This window comes from Myxocyprinus asiaticus, chromosome 3 (genome assembly GCF_019703515.2).
Source record: "Myxocyprinus asiaticus isolate MX2 ecotype Aquarium Trade chromosome 3, UBuf_Myxa_2, whole genome shotgun sequence".
NCBI classification, from domain to species: Eukaryota; Metazoa; Chordata; class Actinopteri; order Cypriniformes; family Catostomidae; genus Myxocyprinus; species Myxocyprinus asiaticus.
In genome coordinates, this window is record NC_059346.1 from 31,264,713 (window position 1) to 31,277,122 (window position 12,410).

At 40.8% G+C, this 12,410-nt stretch overlaps 1 protein-coding gene across 2 annotated transcripts in view; it reads right to left on the reverse strand.

Moving 5' to 3' along the window:
* Positions 1-4,294: 4,294 nt before the first annotated feature.
* Positions 4,295-12,410, reverse strand: part of rxfp2l (relaxin family peptide receptor 2, like) — a 51,935-nt gene continuing 43,819 nt past the window's right edge. For both annotated transcript variants that reach the window (XM_051666917.1, XM_051666908.1), the window contains 3 exons: positions 10,412-10,822; positions 9,180-9,392; positions 4,295-5,207 (listed from right to left, as the gene is read on the reverse strand). In XM_051666917.1, the coding sequence (XP_051522877.1) occupies positions 5,068-5,207; positions 9,180-9,392; positions 10,412-10,822 (764 nt within the window). In that variant the 3' untranslated portion in view covers positions 4,295-5,067. The remainder of the gene's footprint in view (positions 5,208-9,179; positions 9,393-10,411; positions 10,823-12,410) is intronic.

Genomic DNA, 12,410 nt, shown 5'->3' on the forward strand with positions numbered 1-12,410 from the left:
CCACCTGTGAACATCGCCGCCAATTCCTGGCCAATAAAAACAGACTATTAGTCGGTTCAGTGTTTTCCTCTCCCCTAAGTGACCCACCATCAGATTATAATGAGCCGCCTGGAACAACATTTCTTGGCGGCTCTGCGGTGTTAAGAGCTGGATTGTATCTTCCTTTGTACGAGCATCATGCATCACTCTATACAACCTCTCCTTTATTATTGCAAAATACAGATATGAAAGCGTGAAGTTCGGCTGGAGTTGTTGACCATCAATAACTCTCACTTGGTCAAAGGCGTGCCTGAGGGTTTCATCTCTCGATTGCTCCAGAGGGAAATCCCCTTCAGAAAACCCCCTGAGGATGGGAGGGGCAGCTCCTGATGTGGAGCTGATGAAGACGGCCACTGCTCCGCCTCCCCTGCCAAAGCATCGCACATTTCACACCTCGCAACTTTCATGCAGGACCCATCCACACACATTCCCTTTAACACATTTTTGAATTCCATCCAATTAGTTCCCAGAATCAGCGGATGGGTGAGGCGGGAACTAACCTCAGCTTCCACTCTATGCTTTGTTCCCTGAAATTTAATTACGAGGGTCACCACAGGCTAGTGTGAATATCCCCATGTACACACTTCACCCTCACCCTTTTAGTTGTGCCCAAAGCCTTGTGTTGAACCAAGCATTGGTCGATAGTGGTCTGATTACAACCTGTGTCCACCAAGGCTTGGTGTGTACTCCCCTTGACTCTTACCGGTATCCTGTACCCTCCAGCCCGATCGGGGGCAGTCTGTGGAGTGTCAGGGATCCAGACTACAGTTCCCAGCTCCATCACAGGAAACTGATCCCGGAAGTGTTCCGGATCCCCGCAACGCCAGCAGGCTGGCCCAGGCGCTATGCCCGCACTTGAGGGGGTGGGTACATCCACCTGAGGGGGAGAGCAGGAAGGCACTGAAGTTGCCAGGAAAGGGATAAACTGGCGCAAGCGAGGAACCGGCTTCGGTGGCGGGTTTCCACACCTCCGGGGTGCAGGAACAGGGCCTGGAGAGAGGACAGAGTGAGAGGGGAGTGGGGAGTGGGAAGGGATGGGAGGAAACACAGGGGGAGGAGAGAGAGAGGGAGAGGGCTCTTCTGCACTTGGGAACACTGCCATATGGTCCTCCGCCAGCTGGACTGCTTCCTCCAGTGATGCTGGGCGATGGCACTGGACCCATTCCGTCGCCCCTTCTGAAAGCCGGCGGATCAGCTGTTCCAGCACTACTTGGTCAACCACTCCCTCGACATCACGATCCCCCGCCAGCAGCCATTTCCGGCAGGCATCACGGAGCCGCTGAGAGAAGGCGAACGGGCGTCCGGATCCTTCCAGCTTCATCGTGCAGATTAGTTGTCAATATTGCTCTGGGCTCTGGCCGGCCCACTGCAGGATGGTCTCCTTCAGGTCGCTGTAGACCAGGAGATTAGCCGCCGGCAGTTGTTGTGCTGCAAGCTGGGCTTCCTCGGACAGCAAAGGGATGAGCCGGGCCACACACTGAGCATGTGGCCAGCCCCAGATTTCAGCGGTGTGCTCGGACAAGTAGAAGAAGGCTTCAGGGTCATCTTCTACCCCCATCATCATCAGCGTGGGGGGGCAGGGGGCTGCTGTTGTCTGGGGTCGCTGCCGGGGCTTTCTCCTGGTTGAGGAGGATCCGAATTGCCTGCTGTTCCTCTGCCTGAGCTCTAAGGACCTCATGGAAGCGGCGTTCCTGATCTTGGCGGAGCTCAAGCAGGACCTGCTGGTGGGTCTGATGTAGGTCAGCGAGGGACTTCATGGGGCGTGCAGTCTTTAAACCAATTCCCGGGTTTCGGCACCAGTGTAAAGGACCTTATTCACAATAAGGTCTCTTGTCCCTGACTCTCTCTGCTTCTTGTCGGTGGCATTGTCTATTTATACCGCTCACCCCAAGCTCACTGCAATTAGAAACTGGTGTTAATCATAATCTGGCTCAGGTGTATGCATCCTTACCGCTTTCGCTCTCTCCGGGCGGACGCTCGACCCCTGCCCCCCCCCCCCCACTGCCACAGTAAGTTTTTCAAAATATAGTAGATCATGCAATGCTAAGGAATTCTTTCTATTTTTAGAAACATTTGGCTCAAAAAAATTTTGGTTCAATATACTGTACAATTACTTTACCCCAAATTATGACAGGAGACATAATTAGCCTCTTTTCCTTTTCTTCCATTTCTTCTCATTAATCAATTTTTCCAGAAGGGTTGTGGTAGAATGCATAAACATAATAAAACAGCATACTGAACATTTCAAGATATCCCACAGCTTTGAAATGCAAACATAAACAGCATTTTGAATTTATTATCAAGAATAGAATATTAATTTAGGCAATAGTTATAATATTCACAATATTTATAATATGCAAGGCTATCGAAAAAATAGGAGAGGACACACTAAAGTAGGTGGACAAAATAACATGTTTATTAAAGAAAATAATATTTAATATAATAATTACAAAAAGAAGAAGGTTCAGTGGTTGCTGATCCATGGTAGACCGTAATCTGGTCACATTTATTTTAATAAACTGATCTCTCAGAATATCCTTGGGATAGAGAGAATTCAAAATAAGTTACTCCAAAACTACACTATTACGTTAGTCTAAAAGAGTTTTACACATGGGAGAGACTGAATTAAAATAATTTCAGATGAAAGTGGTAGCTCACATGGCCAAGCTAGTAGCTACGTAAGTGTAACTTGGTAACCTAGATAACCAGATACTAGCCAAGAGAACCATACTAAGAGAACTAGCCAGATAGTTAGCTAGCTAGTAAGCCTATTGGCAGTGTACAGACTAAAAATATATATTTCATAAAGGTTAAATAAAAACAGTTAAGTCAACAAAAGAGCTGCTTTCATGTGGTCATAGTGTGTTACACATTTCTTCTCTTAAAAACAAACTATCCTCTGTTTTTATTAGCAGTATGATCTGTGGTCTAGCCAGCCAATCAAAATGTACCACCTCATCTCTGATTGGCTGAAATTCTGGCACATTATAATGCTGTGACCTTGCTGCGCAAACAAACAGTCAAAGCTATGAGCGCATGCTGAGTGGGTAGGAGGAGAGGGCAAGTGAGATCTTGCACTCGCAAAAAACAGTGGAGTTTCGTAAATTTCAGAATTCTGTGCAAATTCCTATTCAAATAAACTTTATTCAAGTGCAAAATTAATTTTTGTTCCCCTTAAAGTGAATTCATCTTTGCAAGAAGATAAATTGCTTTACAAAACTTAGTTCACGTGTGTGCAAAATACCTTTTGTGCACTCAAAATATCATCTTGTGAGTGCAGAACATTTTTGTGTCCTTAAAATAAAATCTTGCATGCTCAAAATATTATTTTGTGTACACAGAATTGTGGCACACTTATAGCTCTATACCAAACAGCTTGGCTCAAATGTTTTAACAGACTGAGCAGTCTTTAGAGCAATTCATTTTCTAGTTCTTTTGTGCTTCCTCTTCTCTCTGTTATCATCTGCTACGGATCACAATGTAACAAAGGCAAAAAATATAGATTCATTTGACTACCTTTGAAAACATGTCTGTGGCACTTGATGTGGCAGGTTGCATTAATGCATTGTGTAGGTTTTATGCTGAGGTCACTGATGTGGTTAGTTCTGTGGCATTCTGTTTGTTAGACCAAAAAATACCTGAATTGATGAGAGATACAGAAACAGGATTTTGTAATTGTACCAAATGTAGCATTACCTGTCACTGATACACTGCAATCAATATGGTTACAGCTGAAATCTAAGACTTTAATGCAGATGCTTTTAATAAAACTAGAAAAGTAATGTTTGTCAAGACAAACTATAAATGCTGGCTTAACAAAACCTTGTAATTAAGTAAGTCAGTCCATGGGACTTTGAAAAACCCTTAACCCAAGTTTGTGCAATAACAAACCCACGTAACAAGCCAACATGTCAAGCCACCATAATGGGTCTCTACTGCTTCTATAAACCATTAAGCTCAACCTTAAACTGTGAGGTAAACAGATTAGGGTTTGGGGATTATTATTATTATTTTTTTTTTCCTTAAGCCTGTAGGGTCCAGTGTGATGAACAAACCACTTTTATTCAGTTGAGCTACCCTTTTTTAATGAAGTCTATCCTGAGCTTTAACAAAGACTTTAAATCTGTCAAAGCAATGGAAAATAAAAAAGGTTTAGTGCTGTTTTTTATTCTGCTGAGCAAATCAAGCAGATACAATGAAATATGATGAAATAATTATTCTTTATTCATTTATATTATTTATATTGTACATTCATTGAAGACATCTGACAAATGAAGCAACCAAGTGAAAGTAGTGTTTCATAAATAATCAGCTCACATTATACATTTCATATAATCTTTATAACAGCAATCTGGAACAAATTCTCCATTCAGTGCTAATGTGAACACCATAAAAATCTGTTTCTCTATTTCTTCAGGGAGGAATTGCCACAATAATCATAAACTTTCAATTCACTGTCAAAACTTATACCCTAGTTTTGCTGGACATTTTCTATCCAGATTTTATGCAGCTGCCATCTCTTCCTCTCTGTGTTCCAAACACATCCATACAACCAAACAAAAACACAATTAAATCTGTCAGAAGGATTCCAATCCCCTTCCTGCTGGGTCCATACAAACCATTTGCTGCTCCCTCCTCTGACAGCCATTGAGTTTGTCTTCGACTGCACACAGATATGCTGCTCCAGGTGTAGGTTGCATTTAAAGTTCCTCAGGTTTGTGTGTACATAGTTTTTGGATTTTCATTTAAGGCTTGGTAGTACATATTAATTGCATACGTAAGTGTGTATTGTTTATGTTGACCTGCTGGTTAATGCATGTCTAAAGTGCCCTAATTTTGCACTTAGCCCTGCAGGCTGATATGGACCTCATTAATATGTACTTGGTATGAGAGCATCTTGTAGCTGTGTGTGTGTGACTTGAGTGTGCTTCTGGGCATTATTCCATCATCTATTAACTTTTTATTCCACATGGAATCTTAATCTCAATTTGTGTGCATGTCTGCATATGCATAAAGTGTGTGTGTGTATCAGTTAGTTTCTTGGCAGCGATATTTTAGACACTGTTTGAGTCTCTGTTGAAAGGCGCTAGTTGTGATGGTGTACAAGATGGGGTTCAGGGCGCTGTTTATAGGGAGGATAAATATCACCACCCACAGAATAATGGTACCTTGAAGAGAGACAGAGGGAGAGAGAAAGAGAGGGTGCAGATTAAACCACATTGTCCAAGTAGAATTGCAAGCCCTTCTCGCTGATTAGAGTTCATCTGTGCTTGTGGTGGTTCAATGTCTAATCCTCCCCTGCGGTCAGGGCTCCTCAGCCATCTACTAATAAAAATGGGCCTCTTGGCTCAGGCTGGTTGCTTGCATGACTTGAATTTTGCCTCTATATGTCAGTTGACATATACTTTTTACAAGAAGAAAAGAGGTTTATCTGGATTCACGTTTATAAAATGATAATATAATTCTGTAAATGCCATCAGCATATAAAAATAACAAACAAGAAATTGCTTACTCTGCATGGCTCAACAATAAAAATAGTCCGCTAACCCAGTGGCAGCTGATGGAAAATATCGAGCCAGTGCTGTGTTGTCATTAAATATTTCATTTGTGTCATCTTTCTATATGTTTTAATGCCTTGCATTCACATTGCATTTACATGCACAGTTATAACAGTTGGGTTTTGCGTAGTCGAGCTACAGTCTTCGGAGCATACACACAACGAAGAGGCCAAATGAGGTCTGAACATAATGCACCTCCTCTTCAACTTCAAAAACTTCAGACATGTTTTGTAACTTCGGGTCTCTAGTTTGTGTGCAGCTGTGTTGTGTTTTCTGTTATTACATATCTCTGTGGTGGTCCGATTGTACCAAACAGGCAGTTTCTCGCTTGAACGCCCCCCATCTCGTGAGTGGGCTCGTAAACGCACACAGGAGAGCAGTGGTTGGTAAAGATAGTAGTACATTAGATTTCAGTTTGTTTCTCACCAAACCTTATCATATGCCTTCAGAACAAGGAATGAGTCACAGTGAATAATTTATTAGACTTTTAAATTATACTTTTGCATCCTTTTGAAGCTTGAAGAGGTGGTCACCATACACTGCCATTGTATGACATCACTGAGTAGGAAGTTTTTTCAAAATACTTTCAGTACCGAAAAAGAAAATAAGTAATTTTGGTTTAGAATAAGACAAGGGTGAGTAAATAATGAACCAGTTTTCATTTTTGGGTGAACTTAAGGGAGTCGCTGTCGGTATATGTGAAGTGCTGAAATGTGACCGTGCAGTGTTGCTCGTCATTGCAGCTTCATTGTATTTGTGCGTAACTTTAGAAATGCTTATTATTTACACGCTGGGAAAATGTTTACATTTAGTTTATTTTCTCCTCAATTTGGAATGCCCAATTCCCAATGCACTCTAAGTCCTCGTGGTGGCGTAGTGATGCGCCTCAATCTGGGTGGCGGAGGACGAATGTCAGTTGCCTCCGTGTCTGAGACCGTCAATCCGCGCATCTTATCACGTAGCTTGTTGAGCGCTATACCGTGGAGACATAGTGCATGTGGAGGCGTCATGCTATTCTCCGTGGCATCCACGCACAACTCACCACGCACCCCACCGAGAGCGAACCACATTATAGCGACCACGAGGAGGTTACCCCATGTGACTCTACCCTGCCTAGCAACCGGGTCAATTTGGTTGCTTAGGAGACCTGGCTGAATTCACTCAGCACGCCCTGGATTCGAACTCGCGACTCCAAGGGTGGTAGTACATTTATTTTCTTAAATACTCAACCTAATTAGCTAATTGGGCAAACTAAATGTAGTTTTGTGAATTTTGTGCAGAAAATGTTGTGCCCTCTTTTGAAGATTCCACCCACATTTGGAGGTCTCCGGCCTGCAGCTATACCTACATGAATTATTGAGGGGTAATGCAATTTTTTTGCCATGTTGCTCATAACAGTTGCAGGTGAGGGCGCTATTTTGCTGCTGTTGTTTTTGACAGCCGTTTCTGCATGATGTCAGTCTCAATAAAGCTCATTTGGTATCTTTGGAGTGCAGGGTTTTGAAAAGAGGGGTCATGGCTAATCCAGCGGCTCAGTTTGTGGAAATTCTTGAACAGCTAAAATCACTTACAGCCCCTTTAAGTGTAATTTTGTGATTGTCCTGCAGGTGACTGCATACATCTGTCTCATTACGATGCTCGTAGCTCTCTAGGATTATTCCAGAGCCCTCTTTTTTTGGGGGGGGGATTTTCTCCCCAATTTGGCATGCCCAATTCCCAATGTGCTCTAGGTCCTAGTGGTGACGTAGTGACTCGCCTCAATCCGGGTGGCGGAGGACGAATCTCAGTTGCCTCCGTGTCTGAGACAGTCAGTCCGTGCATTTTATCACGTGGCTTGTTGAGAGCGTTACCGCAGAGACCTATCATGTGTGGAGGCTTCACACTATTCTCTGTGGCATCCACGCACAACTCACTACTCGCCCCACCAAGAGCAAGAACCACATTATACCCAACGTGACTCTACGCACCCTAGCAACCAGGCCAATTGATTGCTTAGGAAGCCTGACTAGAGTCACTTAGCATGCGGCCCTGGATTCGAACTTATGACTCCAGGTGTGGTAGTCAATGTCTTTACTTGCTAAGCTGCACAGGCCCCCATTCCAGAGCCCCCTTAAATCTATGACTATTTTCACGTACTAAAGTTATGATGGCTTTGGGAAACAGGCTGCAAAACTAATATGAATCTTGAGATGGATTTTACAACCAACTAAGACTAAGGAAACTTTTAGGAAATGAGGCCCAGAACAAATCCTTTACAAAAAATCTAGAGTTCTGGCAAACTAGCTGCAAAAACTTGCCACATATTTGCTGCAAATTTGCCACTCATTATTTTCACATGCAAATGAGCTTGTGATTAACCGTAAATGTTTGCCAGAAGTGGTGAACCTGAACAAACCTTTGGCAACAATGAACAATTTGCCGCAAGTTTGCAGCAAAGCTCATCTACATGTGAAAATAATCAGTAGCGAGTTTGCAGGAAATCTGCCATGAACTCTTAATTTTGGAAGGGAATGATTTCTCACGCTAAAAAGGTAAGATGCAGCCCAACGAATGCAGAATGTAGGTATCTTTACATTTGTAACAGTTAGATTTCTTTTTGACAGCGTCTAAAAATGCAGCGCTCCTGTGAGAGATGCTTATAACACAAAAATGTGGCACAGTGGTCAAAGACACCCATCTAGTAAATATTTACATGAAAAACAATTCAAAAACAGCATGGGTGGATGCAAAAACACGTTCGGTGTGAACGGATCTTTATTCACATTAAACTTGAAGTTTCTAAAAGTTACCTCTCTAAAAGGTAGCCTTTTGTTTCAGTTGATTGTAGGTAACTGTCCACTTCATCCAGTGCTGTTTGTTCTTTGTATTCTTAAGTAGCCCAAAGCTGTTTTGTTAAGTGAGAAACGGCTCCAAATGATTTAGTGAGAGAGCAGTTCGTACAAATCAGACTGAATCGGAAACCGATTTAGACTGTTTTGCAAGCCCGTTTAGCCATGAAAAGAACCAAATCAAAAGAATGATTAATTTGCGAATGGGGCATTGCTAGTTCTGAACAGCCAACAGAAATATGGGACACACATCATTATAGCTGAAATATTTTGAGAGAAAATGTTTCTCAGGTCAGACAGAGTGTTCATGGTACAACTGGATCCATTGTATAGCTGTACAGCTAAAGGCGCCATGGCTGTTGAGCCCTGCTGTTGTGTCATGTGAAAAACTCAAAAAGGCAGGTGAAAATTTGCTGCTCAACTGTCAGACTGTTGAACAATCAATATCTTCTGAAGCAAAGATCAGATCTGATTCTAAAGCTCTGTAATCCTAAAATTGCTGGTTTATTCATTGAACACATAGATCCATAAGTAGTCTTTTCTGAGGGGACGTTGGAGCGCTACAAGAACACACCAGGGGAACTGCAGTTTATTGACTGAAATTTAGACCGGGATAAATAAGCCTATTAGCTAATGTTGCACAGCTGAAGCAATTACACATTAAGGCACATACTCAAAATAGCCTGCAATGTCTTCTCTCTGTAAAAAACACTAGCCTGTGATACTGTTTATGATCACACAACAATTTGTTTACCTGCGATTTGTACTCTTAGCAGTGAGAGGATCTTTAAGAGGAAGATAGGGATCCAGCACATGGCATCAGTGAACACAATGAAGAAAAATCGCTTTGCAATAGAAACTTCTCGATCATATACGGTTTGACGTGCTGTCTTCGCTGTCTTCTGGACAGAATAAAACATACTGGAATAGGAGAATACAATGATCACGAAGGCCAGCAGATTTAGACCTAAAACAAACACACATAAATCATCAATAATCTGAGATCAAGCTAACAGTGTTGAAGAATTTATACATGTGGATGGAACTTCATTTACTCACGTTTAGGCTGTACCAACTACTGTAAATACTGTTTTATTCCCAAAAATGAATATAACAACAAAGTGTGAAGTCATTTGACTAAAGGAATAGTTCACCTCAAATTTTTGTAATTAAAGAAGATGTAAGACAAAGTCTGAACTGTTTTTGTCCATACAATGAAAGGTATTCTGAAGACTGAAATTTAAGTTGTTGTTCACTGATAATCTTCCTCTCTGCTGTTGCTTCAAAATCTCATTTGCAGTCATTTGCAGTAAAGTATTTTCAAACTTGTCGCATTGCAATCGCGATCAGGGTCACGTGAGATGTTGTCAAACCTTGCACGATGCTTGTACAAGCAGCATTTATTCACTGAACACAAGAATGAATGAAATGTATGACTTCCGGAAGGTTTATCACATATTGTTATCATTATAACTATACAAGATTATCAGTAATTAAGGGCCTAAATTTCGGTCTGTTCTATACACAAAGCTATCATATGGTTTCAGAAGACTTATCTGCTTTCGTTGTATGGAGAAAAAAACAGCTCAGACATTCTGCCTAACATCTCCTTTTGTGCTTCACAGACAAAAAGAAAATAATTTGGGGTCAGAACGCATAAGGATGAGTTAATAATGTCGAAACTTTCATTTTTGGGTGAACTGTTTCTTTAATTCTCTTTTTGCCTTTAGGCTGTTTCAGTACTCAGCAGAGTTCAGTGACTGACTGCTGGCTGTTCCAACATGGGCAGCATCTTTCTCTGACTATGTTTACTTTAGTAAATTAAAAGGCTTTTTGATACAGAGCACTGTTGAATCTCTGGGGAAATGCAATAAAATTGTTAGATAATCCTTGAAAAGCCCAATTCAAAGTTGAGTCACTTCCAGAGAATGCCACAAACACACACATACTACAAAATTTACACACTCCAGTGCTCTCTGCTCTTACCAAGAAAGATGGCTGTAGAATAGCATCTGGCACCAGGTTTCTCTGTCTGGTCGGAGTGAAGAGGGAAACACACTCCGTTCCGGCCATAAAAATTCCCAAATGTCTGTTTATCCCAGAAGGGAATAATGGCGATGATGAATCCCAGCAGCCAGATGAAGGTCAGGGAGCAGAGTGTCTGTTTGCGTCCGGCCCGGTAATGCTGGAACGGGAAGACGATACACAGGTATTTCTCTAGAGTCATGTAGGTCAACATCATGACAGATACCTCTGTGGACAGCATGGCCAGACAGCCAATCAGCTGGCAGGACAGGCTCTCCATCCATATTTGAGCATGACGGTTGTACTCGCCGCAGTACTTTATGTCAAAGGCACCGATAAAAAGGAGGTACACTCCCATCAGACAGTCTGCACCTATCAGAAATAAAACAAAGATCTTAATTCATACCCTATTTTCAATCTGTCCAGCCATCCATTCATGCAGCCACCATCCAACCAACCAGCTTTCATTCATCTTCTATCTATTTTGTCCATCCATCCATTCATTTATCATCCATCTTCAATCCATTCACCCATCCATCCATTTTCTGTCCATTTGCCCATCTATCCATCCATATATCCATCCATAATATATCAGCCAGTTATGTTCCATTTCTTTCTGCTATGTCCTCCTGAGACCCAGCAATTCATTTTGTCCTCTGTAGACTAAACATACTGTATGCCACAGTTATAAAGTTATAAAGATAAAGTATTTTAAATAGCACATGCTGGCCTTTTAAGAGATACCAAATGTATAGGGGCTTGGCCATGAAAATGTCCTCTCCTTGGTTTTTAAAAATGTCTGATGGTACAATTCAGAAAATTTTAAGCAAAGAATATTTTTATTTTATTTGTAATATCAGTAGTATTTGACTGATTTCACTCATCTTTTTTTCTTATAAATAAATATCTCAGAACAGAGAATTTCTTTAACATAAAAGACATTAATTTCTTCTATGTCATTTTTAAGGGACATTGGGACATGTTTTCACCTGTTGGGGAGACAGGTACAAAAATTCAATATTTGATATTCCAAGGTATTATTCTCATTTTTAGAATATTTTTTGTGTAAAAAAAGTTGAGACATCATGAACAGTTGAGTGCTTAAGTTTGCATTCCCCTTGCAGAATCTGCAAGATGTTTATCATTAAAAAATAAGGATAATAAAAATTGCATATTGTTTTTTATTTTATACTGCCCTGATGATGCAATTTCACATAACAGATATTTCCATATATTCCTCAAGACAAAATAATAACTGAATTTACACAAATGATCCTGTTCAAAATGTACATCCCCTTGGTTCTTAATATGGTGTGTTGCTTCCTTGATGATCAATTACTTTGTGTCTTTTGTGATATTTGTGCATGAGTTCCTGCTTTATCCTAAGCAGTGAAGCTGTCTATTGTTCTTAAAAAAAATCTCAAGGTACTTCATGCTCTTTGGTTTCCCAGTAATATATATAATGTTGCCATCCAGCTTTTCACCCTCAGGACAACTATTACAAAAGGTGCAAACATTCTTTGGTGCTCAAGAAGGCAACACTCATATTAAGAACCATGTTAATGTAAACTTTTGAACATGACATGTTTATATATATATATATATATATATATATATATATATATATATATATATATATATATATATATATATATATATAATGTCAATATACTATATTACGTAGCTTCTGAAAGGCTGTACTACAGAAAACAAAATATTAGATTTTATCTCTTATATTTGTATCAATTCTGCAAGGGGTGAGACAACAGGGGTTTACAAACTCATGCACTCAAACGTCTAAGGTTAGGAGTATTTTTGCTCCTATTTACAACAACTGTTAAATAAAACTGGGAATAAATGCAATACAAAAACACTACTCTATTGGTTCATGTATGTTTAGTGGACGTTGAGATTTCTGTGCTAAAGTGCTGAGAAACACTCATTCTGAATAAACACTTAT